Below are 18763 nucleotides of genomic sequence, written 5' to 3'. Positions count from 1 at the left end.
CAGTCCGGCAAGAGGGGGACGACTGTCATTTGGGAGCCACAGCAACACTGAGGTGGGTCCTCGCGACAGAGGAGGTAATCATGTGTGAGCCACGTATTTGAAAGGGCACGGCCGATTTCCTTCCCAATCCTTCCCTAACACATTCACAGTATCCTTAATGACACACAGTTTGTTGTGCACACTGTTATGCCACTCCATCTCCCGAAGCCGAAAACCTTGCGGCGTAAGACAGAAAGCAGGTCAGTCTCGAAGATGCCCATCTCCAGGAGATCTGCGTAGTCTATTTGGCCAGCCTGTCCAGCAAGTTAATTGCCGGGGATTCCGACGTGTCCTGGGGTCCACACAAACACCACTGAGCGACTGGAACGTTACAGGGCAGAGATGGACTCCTTGATGTTCGCTACCAAAGGATGGCGAGGGTAGCACTGGTCGATAGCGTGTAAGCTGCTCAGGGAGTCAGAACAGAGAAGAAACGGCTCACCAGAACAGGAACGGATGTACTGAAGAGCACGAGATAAGGCCACAAGCACTGCAGTGAATACGCTGCATCCATCGGGCAAGGAATGCTGTTCAATATCGCCTCTATGGACGACGGCGTAGCCAACATTACCATCAACCATCGAGCCGTCGGTGGAAACCACTTCAGAACCCTGGAACACTTCAAGAATCGAGAGGAAGTGACAGCGGAGAGCTACAGGATTAATGGAGTCCTTAGGACCACGTGAAACGTCCAGGTGAAACTTCGGCCTACAGCTACACCACGGAGGTGTACATGAATGGACCTCGAGGAGAGGTGGTGAAGGGAAGGACTCCAGTTCAGACTGAAGAGATCGCACGTGAACCACAATCGTTAGCCTGCCCTTGGCCGCCTATGTGGGAGGTGAACCGCCGTGGTTGGGAACAGAAGACGGTAATTGGGATGTTCACGAGAGCTATGAATGCATGCAACGTAACTGGAGAGCCGTTGTGGACGTCTGATCTTCAATAGAAGGATCCACCAGTACGCTTGTCACTGGACTCGTCCTAAAAGCTCCTGTCGCTAGTCAAACTCCGTGATGGTGCAATGGGTTGAGCAAACACAATGCTGAGGGCACTGCTGAACCATAAAGCACACTCCCATAGTCAAGGTGGGATTGAACAAGGGCTCTGTAGAGCCACAACAGCATAGAACGATCTGCATTCCAGTTGGTGTTGCTCAGACATTGAAGGGCATTGAGGTGCTGCCAACACTTCCATTTAAGCTTATGAAGATAAAGCCAAGTCAAACGAGCGTCGAAAAGCAGACCTAAGAATCGATATGTCTCCACTACAGTGAGTGGATCGTCATGAAGGTAAAGATCTGGTCCCGGATGAACAGTACGACGTCGACAGAAATGCATGACACACGTCTTCATGGCGGAAAACTGGAAACCATTGGCTAGAGCCCATGACTGCGCCCTGTGCATGGCTCCCTGCAGGCTATGCTCAGCAACACCAGTACTGGAGCAGCAGTACGAAATGCAGAAGACGTCTGCATGCAGAGAGAGTGAAATGGAGGGCCCGACAGCTACTGCTAGACCATTAATGGCCACAAAAAATACAGAGAGACTCAATACAGAGCCCTGTGGGACTCCATTCACCCGGATATGGATGAAACTGGGAGGCACCAACATCGACACAGAAAGCACGAAGTGACAGGAAGTCTTTAATAAAAATCTGGAGCGGGCCCCGGAGACCCCTCTCATACAATGTGGCGATACAATATCGCCAGGCTGTGTCGTATGCTTTACGTAAGTCGTAAAATACAGCAACCAGCTGTTAGTGTCTGGAAAAGGCTGTTCGGATGGCAGGCTCGAGGTACAATGTTAACAGTGGTAGGTCGAACCTGGCGGAAGCCGCCTTGACAGAGCCAGTAGGCCACTTGACTCCAGGAACCAACCCAACCGCCAACACACCATCCATTCCAGCAGCTTATAAAGAACGTTGGTGAGGCTGACAGGCCGATAGGCATCCACATCAAGCAAGTTTTTACTAGGTTTCAGCACCGGAATGATGATGCTCTCCTGCCATTGTGATGGAAAGACGCCATCGCACCAGATCCAGTTGAAGATGACAAGAAGATGTCGCTTGTAGTTAGATGAGAGATGTTCAATCATCTGGCTGCTGATCCGATCAAGCCCAGGAGTGTGTAAGGGAATGTGCAAGGGCACTCAGGAGTTTCCACTCTATAAATGGGGCATTATAGGATTCACTGTGGCATATAGTGAATGAGAGGACTTTCCCTTCCAGCCGCTGTTTGAGAAAGCGAAAGCCTGGGGCGTAATTCTCCGACACACAGGGCTCGGGCACAGCACGTTGCATCGGTAGATAATCTTTGCCCAGACTTGAGAAGGTAACGTATGGCACCCAATGGTCGACACTTATCTCTCCCGACACTCCTGCTTCCGTCGTCTGATAAGTTGGCGAACGCGGGCACGGAGCCATTTGAAGGCTACGAGGTTCTCCAGCAAAGGGTGCCGCTTATGCCACTGTAGAGCTCGCCGACGCTCCTTAATCGCTTCAGCGACTTCTGGCGACCACCAATGGATTGCCTGACAACTCAGGCACACTAAAGAGCGAGGGATCGCATTTTCTGCCGCAGTAAAAATTGTTGTCACCTGCTCAACCATGATAACGATTATACCGTGTGGGGGAGATTCAACGGTGACAGCAGAGGTGAAAATTTCCCACCTTGTTTAAAGCCCATCAGGGCAGGCACCCGTGGGTCTGACACCAGGGCAGTGACAGGAAGATGGGAAAGTGTTCACTACCACACAGGTCGTCATTGGATAGATGGAAGAAGTCCTGAGCTGCAAATTGTTAAATTAATGGCCGAGTATCTACCATGAGCCACACTCAAATGTGTGGTCACCCCAGTAATTAAGAGGCAGAGGTCGAACTGAGATAGTAAAGTTTCGACATCTCTGCCTCGGCCATTAAGCATGATGCCACCCCACAAGGGGTTATGGGCGTTAAAATGTCCCAAAAGGAGGAAAGGTTTAGGGAGTTTAACCCTTAGTGCAGCTGATACATGTAGGGATACTGCACCATCTGGAGGAAGGTATACATTGCAGACAGTTAATTCCTGTGTCGTCCTTATTCTGACAGCCACAGCTTCAAGACAGGTTGAAATGGCACAGTTTCTCTACAGACAGTTTAGGACATATACGCAAACTCTACCTGACACTATTACAGTCGCTAGGGTTTCTGCAATATCCCTTATAGCCGTGGAGACCAGGGGTCTGCATTGCCGGGAACCAGGTCTCCTGGAGGGCAACACAGAAAGCAGGTGTAAAGCTGAACAGTTGCCGTAGCTCAGCCACACGGTGGAAAAAACTGCGGCAATGCCAATGGGTGATGACATTGTGAGACTGGGAAAGCATGGAACATTCAATGCGGCAGTTTACGCCTCAGGGTCACCTGCTGCCACCGACTTATTGCCTGAGCATTCAATATCCATTGTGTCTGAGGGTCCGGTGAGATCTAGGTCCTCAGTGGACCTAGAATCTTCACCTCATCCTCAAACGTAGAGCATGTAGGTAGTGATGGTGTGGGTGCCACCACAGTGCCTTGGCTCTTGGGGGTATTTTACTTTTTTGGATTCTCTCGTTGCCCCTTAGATTTGTCCCACTGGGATGGCTTCACTGATTCAGTCTCAGTGACTGAGGAGGACTGAAGCCCTACAACCAGTTACCAGTGGTTGCTTCATCCACTGGCTGGTGTCAACTGTGTCACTGGTAAGAACCTGGGAAGGGAGTGACCCAAGCGACCACCTCCTAGCGAGAGGAGCCAAAGACGTTTTACAGTTCTCCAGCTTCGAAGTGGAGACGGATATCCCTGATGGTTGGGGTGGTGTTGCTCTCTAAGTAGGTGGTGCAGGAGGAACAGCGAGGTTAGTGCCCCCACGTTCAAGGGGGCAGATGTAGTCTTACGGCTCAGAGCCGACTGGAATTCGCTGAAATGATGGGGCTATCACTGTTGTCATAGCAGCAGCATAAGAGGAAGTCATTAGCACAGGATGGAGTAGTTCAAATTTCCTCTTGGCCTCAGTGTAGGTCAATTGGTCCATCTTCTTATACTCCATAAATTTTCTTTCTGTAAGATCCTGCAGTCTGGCGAGCAAGGGGAATTATGCTCTCCGCAGTTAACACAGATAGGAGGTGGGGCACATAGAGTATTGGGATGCGAAGGACATCTACAATCTCGACACGTGACGCTAGAAGTACACCAGGAAGACATATGGGCAAACATACAACATGTAAAACACCGCATTGGGGGAGGGATATATGGCTTTATATGACAGTGGTAGACCATCACCTTGACCTTTTTGGGTAATGTGTCACCCTCGAAGGCCAAGATGAAGGCACCAGTGGCAACCTGATTATTCCTCAGACCTCTATGGACGTGCCAGACAAAGTGAATACCTCATCATTCTGAACTGGCACGCAGCTCATCGTCAGACTGCAATAAAGTTCCCTGTGGAATATGAGGCCCTGAACCATATTCTAGCTCTTATGAGGCGCGACGGAAACAAACATCCCCAGCTTGTCACAGGCGAGTAGTGCCTGTAGCTGGGCAGAAGATGCTGTTTTGAAGAAGACTGTTTTGGACAAGCCCTCCACTTCCCCAAACTTTTCCTCTAAATGCTCAACAAAACACTGAGGCTTCAAATGGTTCAAATGGCTCTGAGCACTATGGGACTCAACTGCTGAGGTCATTAGTCCCCTAGAACTTAGAACTAGTTAAACCTAACTAACCTAAGGACATCACAAACATCCATGCCCGAGGCAGGATTCGAACCTGCGACCGTAGTGGTCTTGCGGTTCCAGACTGCAGCGCCTTTAACGCACGGCCACTTCGGCCGGCACTGAGGCTTCATCAGCATGAATTGTTCCCATCAGCTCTCGGACAGACAAGGTACCAGGGTGAATGAGCTTTACTGCAACACCTAGCCTGGCGTTCCTCCCATGGTGTGGAGAGGAAGGGAAACGTTTTGCAGTCATACTTCAGCGCAATGAATTGAGCCCTGGAACGCTTATTAGAGACTGCTGGTGGTTGGCCACCAGCGAGAGATTATGTACGACGCTTCATTGCGTGTCATCCGCCCTGATGCCACCCACTCCGACCAAGTGCCCTCCCCACGGGCGCCACCCAGCCTTAGCAAGGGCCACCTGGCAGGATGGCCATTGCCAGGAGTCCCGATGCCCCAGGGGGATGGCGCAGGCATCAGCAGAGTGATCCCTGTGTTGTCAGGGGGCTACAACCAACAGGGTACATGGCGGCCCCACCACAATGGACTGGCTACCGTGCTGGATATCAGGTGCAAAGAAGTCCATGGTCGTCGTCAGCGCAGAAAGCGACACTGCATAGTGTGAATGTAACCTCGCCTAAGAGATGGAGAATGAGCGGGACTGAAATGCGACGACGAGAAAGTGGGCTAAAGATCTCAATGCACGATGGACACCATGTAAGGTGCCCTTCCCCAATTGCCTCGTTCTCCGGAAAACTTTGAAATATGGTGGTCAAACCCTAAAAGGGACCATCACATAAAGGCCGAAGCGTATGAGACTCCTTTTAGTCGCCTTTACGACAGGCAGGAATACCTCGGGTCTATTATTACCCCTGGACCCACAAGAGGGCACATTCCCTTATCTGGACGCTGTAATTTGTATAACGAGTTGGTGTTTCATAATATTTTTCTGTGGCACTGGAAAGGGCCTCCAAGGAGGACTCCAACGCAGTAAGATGTGTGGAGCTTCATCAAATAATAACAAGATAACAATATTTCATATCACTGCCCTGTTGTAAAGAGAAGAGGTCCAACACACGTGTGACCTTACGTAGTAACGTTATCTCACATGCATATGCCTTTCCAACAGTTGTGCAAAACTCACTTGGTATTGATTCTAGCCTATTACTCTGACGTCTACGAAACTTAAAAACGAGAATCATCTCTACAGCAATGGGTTTGTATCTCAGCCGTACAGTTGTACTTAATTTATTAATACGAGGGCAGTTCAATAAGTAATGCAACACATTTTTTTCTGAAACAGGGGTTGTTTTATTCAGCATTGAAATACACCAGGTTATTCCCCAATCTTTTAGCTACACAACACTATTTTTCAACGTAATCTCCATTCAATGCTACGGCCTTATGCCACCTTGAAATGAGGGCCTGTATGCCTGCACGGTACCATTCCACTGGTCGATGTCGGAGTCAACGTCGTACTGCATCAATAACTTCTTCATCATCCGTGTAGTGCCTCCCACGGATTGCGTCCTTCATTGGGCCAAACATATGGAAATCCAGCGGTGCGAGATCGGGGCTGTAGGGTGCATGAGGAAGAACAGTCCACTGAAGTTTTGTGAGCTCCTCTCGGGTGCGAAGACTTGTGTGAGGTCTTGCGTTGTCATGAAGAAGGAGAAGTTCGTTCAGATTTTTGTGCCTACGAACACGCTGAAGTCGTTTCTTCAATTTCTGAAGAGTAGCACAATACACTTCAGAGTTGATCGTTTGACCATGGGGAAGGACATCGAACAGAATAACCCCTTCAGCGTCCCAGAAGACTGTAACCATGACTTTACCGGCTGAGGGTATGGCTTTAAACTTTTTCTTGGTAGGGGAGTGGCGCCACTCCATTGATTGCCGTTTTGTATCAGGTTCGAAGTGATGAACCCATGTTTCATCGCCTGTAACAATCTTTGACAAGAAATTGTCACCCTCAGCCACAAGACGAGCAAGCAATTCCGCACAGATGGTTCTCCTTTGCTCTTTATGGTGTTCGGTAAGACAACGAGGGACCCAGCGGTAACAAACCTTTGAATATCCCAACTGGTGAACAATTGTGACAGCACTACCAACAGAGATGTCAAGTTGAGCACTGAGTTTTTTGATGGTGATCCGTCGATCATCTCGAACGAGTGTGTTTTTTTTTTTTTTTTTTTTTTTAGGGCGCAAAACTTCTATGGTCATTAGCGCCCAGCCCGTGACTTAGGAAACAGTAAAAAACCGAAATTGAAAACCAGCAGCAATGGGAACAAAGTCATAAAATTGGAGAAACTAAAAGCAGAAGGAATGCTTAAAAATCCACTACAGAAAGGGGTTGGTTGTCCCCAAAAAAAGCTTCAAATGACTGACGTCCTTTCACTGTCACTAATAAACTGGAGAACGCGGTCGGCTGAGCGCGTGTCATCTGCTAAAATCGACGATAGATCAGGCGATAGCTGTAGACGGGAGCGTAACGGATTAAAATAGGGGCATTCAATTAAAAGGTGTCTTACCGTCCACAGCTGAGAGCAGTGGGGACAGAGTGGGAGAGGATCGCCGCTTAAAAGATGTCGATGGCTAAAAAGACAGTGCCCTATCCGGAGTCTAGCTAAAATTACATCCTCCCGACGACACGTTCGGGAGAAAGAGGTCCAAGCGCAAGGAAGGGCTTTCACTTCACGCAATTTATTACGGGGAAGTGTTAACCAATGCGCATGCCATAAATGAGCAACTTTGCGACATAAACCGCTCCGTAGATCGGTGAAGGGAAGCGACTGAATAGCTGGCCGAGGAAGAGAGATTGCAGCCTTGGCCGCTATATCGGCCGCCTGATTCCCACAGATACCAGCGTGTCCCGGGAGCCAGAGGAACGCCACCGAGACGCCCCCCAGGTGCAGCAAGCGCAGACAGTCCTGAATCCGGTGGACCAGAGAGTGCACAGGGTAAAGAGCTTGGAGACTGAGGAGAGAGCTGAGAGAATCTGAGCAGATAACGTACTGTATCCGCCGATGGCGGCGGATGTAGTGGACAGCCTGGAGAACAGCGTAAAGCTCCGCAGTATAAACCGAACACTGGTCGGGAAGCCGAAATTGATTGGGGGTGTCGCCAACAATATAGGCACTCCCTACACCTAACGATGTTTTCGAGCCGTCGGTGTAAATAAATGTGGCGTCCGTCATTTGTGCACATAGAGCAGCAAATGCCCGACGATAAACAAGTGTAGGGGTACCATCCTTGGGAAATCGACAAAGGTCACGGAGCAGGCAGATCCGGGGACGGAGCCAAGGCGGTGCTGTACCCCAAGTTGTCAAGAAGGTTTTAGGAAAGCGGAAGGAAAGAGAATGGAGCAGTTGACGGAAGCGGACTCCCGGGGGTAGTAGGGAGGAGGAGCGGCCTGCATACCCTACATCAAAGGAGGCGTCGAAAAAAAGGTCATGGGCTGGATTAGCAGGCATGGAAGACAGATGGGTAGCATAACGACTTAGAAGGACTGCTCGCCGATTGGACAGCGGAGGTTCAGCAGTCTCAGCATAAAGGCTTTCCACAGGGCTAGTGTAAAAAGCTCGAGACACTAAACGTAATCCACGGTGGTGGATAGAGTCGAGACGCCGAAGAATAGACGGCCGAACAGAAGAGTAGACTATGCTTCCATGAGCCAATTTCGAGCGCACTAAGGCGCGATAGAGGCGGAGAAGGACCACTCGGTCCGCTCCCCAGGAGGTACCATTCAGGACACAGAGGGTGTTAAGCGATCGCAGACAGTGAGCCGAAAGATAGGAAACGTGGGAGGACCAGCACAGTTTTCTGTCAAACATAAGACCCAAGAATTTAGCGACGTCTAAAAACGGAAGGTTGACAGGTCCTAGATGTAAGGAGGGCGGAAGAAACTCCTTATGTCGCCAAAAATTAACACAAACGGTCTTACTGGGAGAGAAACGGAAGCCTGTTTCGATGCTCCAAGAGTGGAGGCGATCGAGACATCCTTGAAGACGTCGTTCAAGAATGCTGGTCCGTTGAGAGCTGTAGTAGATCGCAAAATCATCCACAAAGAGGGAGCCCGAGACATCAGGAAGGAGACAATCCATAATTGGATTTATAGCGATGGCAAACAGTACAACACTCAGCACGGAGCCCTGGGGTACCCCGTTTTCTTGGGAGAAAGTGCGGGAGAGAGTAGTGTTCACCCGCACCCTAAATGTGCGCTCTGCCATAAATTCGCGAAGAAAAAGGGGCAGCCGACCTCGAAAGCCCCAAGAGAACAGTGTGCGGAGGATGCCTGTCCTCCAACAGGTATCGTATGCTCTCTCCAGATCAAAAAATATTGCTACCGTTTGGCGTTTCCGGAGGAAATTGTTCATGATATAAGTGGAGAGAGCAACAAGATGGTCAACTGCAGAACGATGCTTTCGGAATCCGCATTGGGCAGGTGTTAAAAGACTGCGGGATTCCAGCCACCACGCTACACGGTAATTCACCATACGCTCCAAAACCTTACAGACGTGAGAGAAATGGGGCGATAGCTAGAGGGGAGATGTTTGTCCTTTCCAGGTTTCGGAACAGGAACGACGATAGCTTCCCGCCATCGTCTGGGAAAAGTACTGTCGGTCCAAATTCGATTATAAAGGCTAAGGAGGTAACGCAGACTATGGGTTGATAAATGCAGCAACATTTGGACGTGGATACCATCCGGTCCTGGGGCGGAGGAGCGAGAAGAAGAGAGGGCATGTTGGAGTTCCCGCAAGGAGAAAACAGTATTGTAGCTTTCGCGATTTTGAGAGGAGAAAGCAAGATGTCGCACTTCCGCTGCACGTTTCTTCGGGAGAAACGCTGGCGGGTAATTTGAAGAGCTCGAAATCTCGGCAAAGTGCTGACCCAACGAGTTAGAAATTGCGACGGGGTCCACTAATGTGTCATGCGCGACAGTGAGCCCAGAGACCGGGGAGAAACTAGGCGCGCCTGAGAACCGTCGAAGCCGACTCCAAACTTCCGAAGAGGGAGTGAAGGTGTTAAATGAGCTAATAAAAAATTTCCAGCTTGCCTTCTTGCTATCGCGGATGACACGACGGCATCGCGCTCGGAGCTGCCTATAGCGGATACAGTTGGCCAAAGTAGGATGGTGGCGGAAAACGCGGAGAGCACGTCGCCGCTCACGTAGTGCATCACGGCATGCCTCGTTCCACCAAGGAACTGGGGGGCGCCGGGGCGATTCGGAGGTGCGTGGTATTGAATGTTCCGCAGCTGTAAGAATAACGTCGGTAATATGTGTGACCTCATCGTCGACGCTGGGAAAGTGACGGTCATCGAATGTCGCTAGAGACGAAAAAAGTGTCCAATCGGCTTGGGCAAACTTCAAGCGTCGCGGGCGCATATATGGCTGTTGAGGCTGCAGTCTAAGGACACATGGAAAGTGGTCACTCGAGTGTGTATCATCAAGGGCGAACCATTCGAAGCGCCGAGCTAGCGGAACAGTACCGACCGCAAGGTCCAAATGAGATAAATTTGTCGTGGAGGCAGACAAAAATGTAGGGACCCCAGTGTTGAGGCAAACTAGATCTGCTTGGTGGAAGACGTCTAGCAATAGTGAGCCACGTGGACAAGGATGTGGATATCCCCAAAGCGGGTGGTGGGCATTGAAGTCCCCAACCAGCAAATATGGGGGTGGAAGCTGACCAAGAAGATGAAGGAGATCAGCTCGTGCCATTGGTGTGAACGATGGAATGTATACAGTACAAAGAGAGAACGTGTATCCGGAAAGGGAAAGACGGACGGCGACAGCTTGGAAGGAAGTGTTTAAATGGATTGGGTGATAATGGAGAGTTTCATGGAGAAGAATCATGAGTCCTCCATGTGCTGGAGTGCCTTCAACAGAGGGGAGATCATATCAGACGGACTGAAAATGAGGGAGAACAAAGCGGTCATGGGGACGCAGCTTTGTTTCCTGAAGACAGAAGATGACCGGCGAGTAGGATCGTAAGAGGATCGACAATTCATCCCGATTGGCTCGAATACCGCGGATATTCCAGTGGATAATGGACATAGGGTGAACAGGAAATGGAGGAATGTGACCAAGGTCGCTGTCAACTCAACGACTGCTCTGAGCTTGCGACCGACAGCATGGAATGTCATTCAGCCGAAGGCAGAAGATCCTGATCCATAGGTTGGTCAGGAGCAGCTCCTGCCACCAGCGACCGGCCGGTTGATCGGCCGCCAGCAGTGCGCCTCGGCGACACAGAAGACGGCCGAGGGCGACTTCCGCCAGGTGGTGCTGTACATGGGACACGCCTTGGCGGAGAAGGAGAGGAACTGGGTTTCTTTGTAGCCTTCTTGGAAGTATGATGTTTAGAGGAAGGAGGAACTGATGGTTGGGAAGTTGCCGTACGTAAAAACTCTTCACGAGTATGCTCTTTTTTCGAAGTCTTGGTGTCTGACTTTTGGGCTCGAGATTTAGCAGAACTCGACGAAGGGTGAGCCAGAGAGTGGGCAGGCGAAAGTGGTGAGGTTGAACGGGCGATCTTTGCGCTGGCCGATCTGACGACCGTGGCACTAAAGGTGAGGTCGCAAGTCTGCGTGGCCGCCTCCTTTGTTGGCCGAGGAGAAGCAAGGACAGTGCTGTATTTTCCTTTCTGAGGCACGGTGGGCTGTCGACTGGCGAATAATTTTCGAGCAGCAAAGGTCGACACCTTTTCCTTTAATTTCCTGGATGAGCTTTTCGTCCTTGAAAACGGGACAATCTCGAGAGGAAGCGGCGTGGTCACCCATACAGTTGATGCAGCGAGGGGATGGAGGTGGACAAGCACCCTCATGGGCATCCCTGCCACACGTAATACATTTGGCCGGATTGGAACAGGACTGGCTGGTGTGATTGAACCGCTGGCACCGATAGCAACGCGTAGGGTTTGGGACGTAAGGGTGAACGGAAATTATCTCATAGCCGGCTTTGATTTTCGATGGGAGTTGAACTTTGTCAAATGTCAAGAAGACAGTGCGGGTTGGAATGATGTTCGTGTCAACCCTTTTCATAACCCTATGAACAGCCGTTACGCCCTGGTCAGACAGGTAGTGCTGAATTTCTTCGTCAGACAGTCCATCGAGGGAGCGTGTATAAACGACTCCACGCGAGGAATTTAAGGTACGGTGCGGTTCCACCCGGACAGGGAAAGTGTGTAGTAGTGAGGTATGCAGCAATTTTTGGGCCTGGAGGGCACTGACTGTTTCTAACAACAGGGTGCCATTCCGTAATCTGGAACAAAACTTTACTGGACCTGCAATTGCGTCGACACCTTTCTGAATAATGAAAGGGTTGACCGTGGAGAAGTCGTGACCTTCGTCAGACCGAGAAACAACAAGGAACTGTGGCAACGATGGAAGAACTGACTGTGGCTGAGACTCAGTGAACTTACGTTTGTGAGCAGACATAGTGGAAGGTGAGGAAACCATTGCGGAAGAATCCCCCATGATTACTGGCGTCTCCGATGGCGCGCTCCTCCCTTGTGGGGGCCCTCTTTGAGGGCACTCCCGCCTTAGGTGATTGTTCACACCTCAGGTCACACCTCCCAACAAACGGACGGAGGGACCAATCGGCACTTTCGGAAGGTATCAGCTCGGGTAATCACCCCTCCCTGGGCCTGGCCGTTACCAGGGGGTATGTACGTGTCCTACCTGTCTACCCGGGGCGGGGAATTACGCGTTACCCCGTCACCGGCTACGCATGGAAGTGCGTGGTTTGGCCTTCAGACACGCACAGGGAGGAAGAAAGAGAAAGGGAAAGGAAAGAAGAGAGGTCTCAAACGCCGCAGCAGAGAAAAGGGTAGAGAGAAGAGGTAAGGAAAAGAGAAGGACAAAGGAAGGATGAAGACTTACAAGCAAGGAAGGCGAAGAATGTAGTATATTTACAAGCGTCCGTCTCCGGACGTAGGCACAAACCATAACCCCAGAGGGGGAGAAAGGGAAAGAAAGAGCCAGAGGTGAGGGGGGGGGGCGAAGATGGGGGATGGGGAAGGATGCGGAAAGGGAAGGTATGCAGCCCGGAAAGGAAGGAAGGCCACATCAGCTCGGGGTCCCGTGCTCGCTACGCACGTATCCACAAAAGAGTTGTGGATCCCCTGGGGGGTCGAACGAGTGTGTTCGCACGCTCCGCCATTGCAGGAGTCACAGCTGTGCACGGCCGGCCCGCACGCGGGAGATCAGACAGTCTTGCTTGACCTTGCGGCGATTATGACACACGCTTTGCCCAACGACTCACCGTGCTTTTGTCCACTGCCAGATCACCGTAGACATTCTGCAAGCGCCTATTAATATCTGAGATGCCCTGGTTTTCCGCCAAAAGAAACTCGATCACTGCCCGTTGTTTGCAACGCACATCCGCTACAGACGCCATTTTAACAGCTCCGTACAGCGCTGCCACATGTCGGAAGTCAATGAAACTATACGAGACGAAGCGGGAATGTTTGAAAATATTCCACAAGAAATTTCCGGTTTTTTCAACCAAAATTGGCCGAGAAAAAAATTGTGTTGCATTACTTATTGAACTGCCCTCGTACATGTTTGCAACACTAACTGAATAGCGAAAGTTTCATTTCCGTTGCAGCTATGGGAAACTGAACATTTTCAAAAATCATATGCTAATTATTTAATCTAGTAACGGAATGGGTCACAATGCTATAGTTTTCCCTAATCTACAGGCATACTCTGCAAAACGCTCTCAACTCCATGAGAGTTGGCACACTTCCGACTATACCACACATTAGAGTTCATTTATACTCCATTCGTGTTCTGCGTGCGTAAAGAAAGACTGCTTAAATGTTTCTGTGCACGCTGTAGTTAGTCTGTTTCTGTCTTCGTGGTCCCTATGGAGGCTGTAGCATATTCCTATACCAATCACTTAATGCTACGTAAGCCGGTTCCTCTATGGAAGGCACCAGAGACAGTGTACTGAGCAAGCGTTTGGTGGCGCAACGGATAGCACATACGGCTGTAAACAATGAGGTCATATACTTCTAAAAGTTTAACACGAAATATGTGTAAAGCATTAGCAATAACTCGTAGCAGTTGTTTGGATGGTGGGATGTATTGTATATAGCTTCACATTAATTTTAGTCTGAGAAATGGGCAACTGAGGGTAAATGCATCTACTTTGTTTACAAACAATTACCTTTTTTGGAAAGCATTGCTAGTATTGAAGATATCACCATACTCCAGCAGTAAAATAAGGTGTAGGACGATAAGGTTTTGCATGCGCAGCGATATAAAGCATGTGCAACATGAAGGTAAGAAACGTAGGAGCTGTGCTGTTTTTTAGTGTAAACTAACGTCAGTATCTGAAGTTGAGTTGACTTCATCTTATGTAAGATTAAACTTCAAAAGCTTAAACAATAAGGATCCCGGCTGGACAGTATGAAGAGAAAAGCATTGTTTCTAATAAAGTAAAAAGTCTGTTCACAAACTAGAAAATACCTTTTTGAAAATGATGTGAGTGAACAGTAAACGCCAAGGAAAACAATAATACTGTTTTTAATCGGTGCTGTGAAGTTCTGCAATTGTGATTTGGTTTTCGTATGGAAGTACTGTCGATTTGTTTTACAAATAAGCTAAAATATTGTTGCAGGCGAGATTCGAATCAGGGACCTAGGGACATCATCTTTTAACATTCGGCAGTTCACCGCTCTATCAATCTAGCTGCCAATAATGTGCAAAGAAGTGGGTATAACGATAATTTTTTTTATGAGCAAGTTCGTCGATTGACGCTATCCTCCTTTGTAACAGTGAGAAAGCTTATCTCGGAGGAGATTTGATGTTAACTTCAGAGAGCAAAACATTTTCAATTAAGTGAGAGAACTTTGGCATCGACATTGTGGCATTTTGCCGGCACAGTGCAACCAATTTTTACGCACCCTCATCCTCTGAAACACTCAATTTTTTCAAGCGTTTTATGCTGGTATTCGTGCAGCGTGGTAAGTCATTTTCCGAAATAAAAATTCCAAAACAAGACATCACTGTAGATTAGCTTTATGACAGTAGGAGAGGTGAGCTAGCTCGTGACATCACATGACACGAATGGAGCTTTTTAGCGGGCTTTCAAATTATTTGAATTTCATTTCCGTTTTTATAAAACGAGTGTTTCGTAGCACCTCCTTTGTAAACTGACTGCATTTTCGCAGCATCCTATTAATGAATTATTATCTGCTAACTGCTTACTAGTCTACTGAGCCTACCTGATAATTCAAATTCATCTCCACAGTGATTGTTACACCCGAGTATTTGTTATGAGTGACTAATTCCAATTGGGATTTTGTTATAGCAGTCATAGGATATTGCGAGGGTGGTCTGGCAAGTCTGGGTAAATTTCCGTGAAAGAATCATTTTTGTTGCGTATTCATGGTTGGTAAGCACCGAGAGAGGTGACGCAATGGTTAAGACACTGGGACTCGCGTTCGGGAGGATCACGGTTCAAACCCAGGGCGACCATCTTGATTTAGATTTTCCGTGTTTTTCCTAAATCACTCCAGGAAAATTACGGGGCGGTTCCTTCGAAAGGGCACGCCCGATTTCCTTCCCCATTCTTCCCGAATCCGAGCTTGTGCTCCATCTGTAATGATCTCGTTGATGGGACGTCAAACAATCTCCTCCTCCTCTGGTTGGTAAGCCTGAATATTCTAAGGATCGTATAAAGAATTTCAGCAGTGTGCAGCACACGGTTCATTGTTGACAGCCACCTAAATTAGTCAGTGTGTCTTTTGCAATTGAAAACAAGGAAAAACTGCGTTTCGTGCTGTTACTAAACATTTTCATTTATGGGAAAGACTCACGCACAAATCAAAAGAACTGGATGAAGGTCTCGCGGACTCTGCACCATCACTGAAGACCATTTACTTTTCGATTAATGAATTTGAACGTGATCGGGCAAGCACCGAAAATGCAGCGCGTCGCGGTCGTCCAACTGAGGTACCATAAAGGAAACCATTGACAAAAATCCATGATGCTGCAATGCAAGATCGCCTGATGAAGATTCGTTAGACTGCTGAGACTGTAGACATCTCAAGAGCACTAGTGCGTAATATCGTGCACGGAGAATTGGCTATGAAGAAGTCGTACGCAAAGTGGGTGCAGCGACTGATCACAGTCGAACAAAAGTGCACCTGGCACATTTCAACACAATGGTTTGGCGACGTTTAAATGCAATCCGCAAAATTTTCTGTGCCAATTTGTGACTATTGATGAAACCTGAATCCATTATTACACACCAGAGTCAAAACGGCAGTCAAACCAATGGACCAAGGCATCGCAGTGCATCAAAGATGGCAAAGAATTTTGTCGGCTGGTAAAATGATGACTGTTTTTATGGAATTCCCAAGGAATATTCCTTATAGATTACTTGGAAAAAGGCAGAACCACAACTGGACCTTATTATGCTTCATTGTTAAATCTTTAGAAATCTGCGTTGGCTGAAAAAACCAAAGTTGGCATGCAAAAAATGCTCTCTCACTAGCATAATGGTAGTGACTTCTTCCTGTGCCCTAACTTCAAACTCTGGCTTGCTGGAAAGAAATTCTGCCCTGTTTTATATTTCTGAATGTTTAAAGTAAGATACCAGTCTGTGTTATTTTGAACTCTTACCAAGGTCTTACCGGATATTTATGCAGTTTTTTATAATCACCTGCAAAAAGCCTGTGGTTACTATTTGTATTATTATACGAGTACAACGAAAGATGAATTACATCGCAAGATTTTCACTGCTCTTGATGAAAAAAATATTCTTTTTATATATATTCTGTCAGCGAATTCCTGGGCGCCTCAGTGTTTGGAGGCAAGTGGACAGTGAGCAATGTCGACAGTTCAGCTAGTAGCGTCTTCTCTAGACCGTCATGGCCAGCTGAGCTGCCTATAAGCTGTTCGTGCGCTTGGGTAGTACAAGGTGCTAGTGAACATGACGGAAGGAAATGACTAAATTTATGAAGTACGGTACTGTAACCTTGATGACCAGCAATGGAAATTGTCACAGTTAACATATTATTTACAATACATGGGTTGTTGCTCACTGATTTCCAAATGACAGTAAGACAACCTTATAAATAAGTACCGAATATCACAGAGTTAGTAAGCTGGCCTGACGGTAAAACTGAAATAATTATATGGCGATTCGGTTTATTGCCCCTACATTTAATGTTTCTCTGATAGAAACTAACACTTCCAGAATAGTTATTACGTCTTTTTGTAGTTTGACAGACTCATTTGCAAAGTAGTCAGAAGAAATTGTTTACAAATTTGCTGTGCAAATCTACTTCCACAATTAATAGTTTTCAAGTGAACAATTAAAAATTTAAAAATGCTGTTGTGATTTTTAGGTCTGGAACAGGAAAACAACCACGAAATTTGTATAATATTTTCACAAAAATAAATAGACTCACAGAAAATGACAGGTGTTGAAGTATGGCCGGGTGAGCAGAAAAATAAACACATTGTATTTTGCAGAAGGAGAAGTTTAAAAACGCAAATTTATGTTATTACGTCAATAGTGGGTACATGAATGCATGTTAAGGTACCTATTTACGCTCACAAAGTACGCAAGTACGGAAAAAAGCATAAAAGTGCAAGGATTAAATGAGGAGCATGGATAGAGGATCCGGCTACATCTGACACCAGCACTATTTTTGGCGTCCTACCTCTTACAAAGCAGCAGAATCTCAGATGATGGCAATGCTCAACAGTTTAAAGTACGTACTATTTGGTATGTCAACACTGAATACGGCCTAACTGGTTCTGCATGTGAGGGGGGCTGGAATAGTTTCAGGATTCAAAGAGATTATTTCGCGAAAATCCACATACAAGACGTTGTTGACGTGTTATTGCCTCTGTTCTCTCCGCTTCATGAATGTACGCTTCATGAATGTACTCTCAGTTTTTAATAGATAACATTCATGACATGCAGAAAAATTTAGTTCGGAAACTGAAGAAGCAACACGCAGATAAGGACGTTCCCAGCGACGGGCTGGGATAAAAGAAAAAGGTTGGGAATTAACCTCACCATTAAAAATTCCTGGGTCCGCTCTTGCTAGCAGATCATCTTTTCAAAATTTATGCTGTGATTGTTTTTAAAAATAAATTATTTTACAACTCTCTTGCATCATTCTATAAAGTGTTATTACCATTTGTTTGACGCTGTAAAACTTATTTGCATACGCCGCCGGAGTACCGGTAGCTTAATGTTTACAGCTCGCAGTCCCAAAGGAATTGTTTCTTTTATTGCTGTTTCATATCCCTGCACGGGCTAGGCTGCTCCTGGATAGTAGTACTGCATTTGTCGTTATTCAGTACAATACTTCGAAGACGTGGCCATTAAACAATTGTACTGAGAATGAATTAACAAGACATTCGATGGTTACGACACGCTTGCATTATACGGATGCTCAGTTCACTTAAATGCGCCTATCCCGAGAAATCAGTTCAGATTTCTTCATAGAGCTGCTCAAGGTGCGACTTTCATATAAACTTCGTTTACACTCGACGCGAGGGAACTCGGAATCGCGTTCCGTGTTATCAGAAAAGGATAGGTTAACAAATTGCAACAATTGTCAAGCACTACGAGCTACTTCGGTACCAAAGTTGATTTGTTAAACTTAAGGCGTACAGGCAAACGACACGACGTCATGCCTCGCATGATGAGTGGAGCAAGAGTTCGCAGCGTCTGTACTCACCGACATATGCGCACACTGCACCGCTACGTGCGCACATGGTGAGAGCTGAACGATAACTGCGCCGAGCTGTCTCCTTCGGCCTCGTGATGTCATGTCTGCCCCTCCACTTCCACGCCGATACCTGTCCCAATCCGGAGCTTGAGCGCACAGGGAAGGATGGCAGCTGCTAATTTTCCCCATGTCTGCCACACCGCCATTTTCACTGCATAACTGTACATTGTTTGTATTTTAGGCGCGTGATTTTTTTTTTTAAGCTGTGCCCCTTCGTCAGTAATCGGCAGAAGTC

At 47.7% G+C, this 18763-nt stretch overlaps 1 protein-coding gene across 2 annotated transcripts in view; it reads right to left on the bottom strand.

Moving 5' to 3' along the window:
* LOC126234535 (von Willebrand factor C and EGF domain-containing protein-like) overlaps positions 1 to 18528 on the bottom strand; it is a 138820-nt gene extending 120292 nt beyond the window's left edge. For both annotated transcript variants that reach the window (XM_049943231.1, XM_049943232.1), the window contains exon 1: positions 18478 to 18528. In XM_049943231.1, coding sequence (XP_049799188.1) covers positions 18478 to 18514 — 37 coding nt within the window. In that variant the 5' untranslated portion in view covers positions 18515 to 18528. The remainder of the gene's footprint in view (positions 1 to 18477) is intronic.
* Between the last annotated feature and the right edge of the window lie 235 nt (positions 18529 to 18763).

Source organism: Schistocerca nitens, chromosome 2 (assembly GCF_023898315.1).
Source record: "Schistocerca nitens isolate TAMUIC-IGC-003100 chromosome 2, iqSchNite1.1, whole genome shotgun sequence".
Classification (NCBI taxonomy): domain Eukaryota; kingdom Metazoa; phylum Arthropoda; class Insecta; order Orthoptera; family Acrididae; genus Schistocerca; species Schistocerca nitens.
The sequence above is the reverse complement of the archived record's forward strand: the minus strand, read 5'-3'. Positions and strand labels throughout refer to the sequence as shown.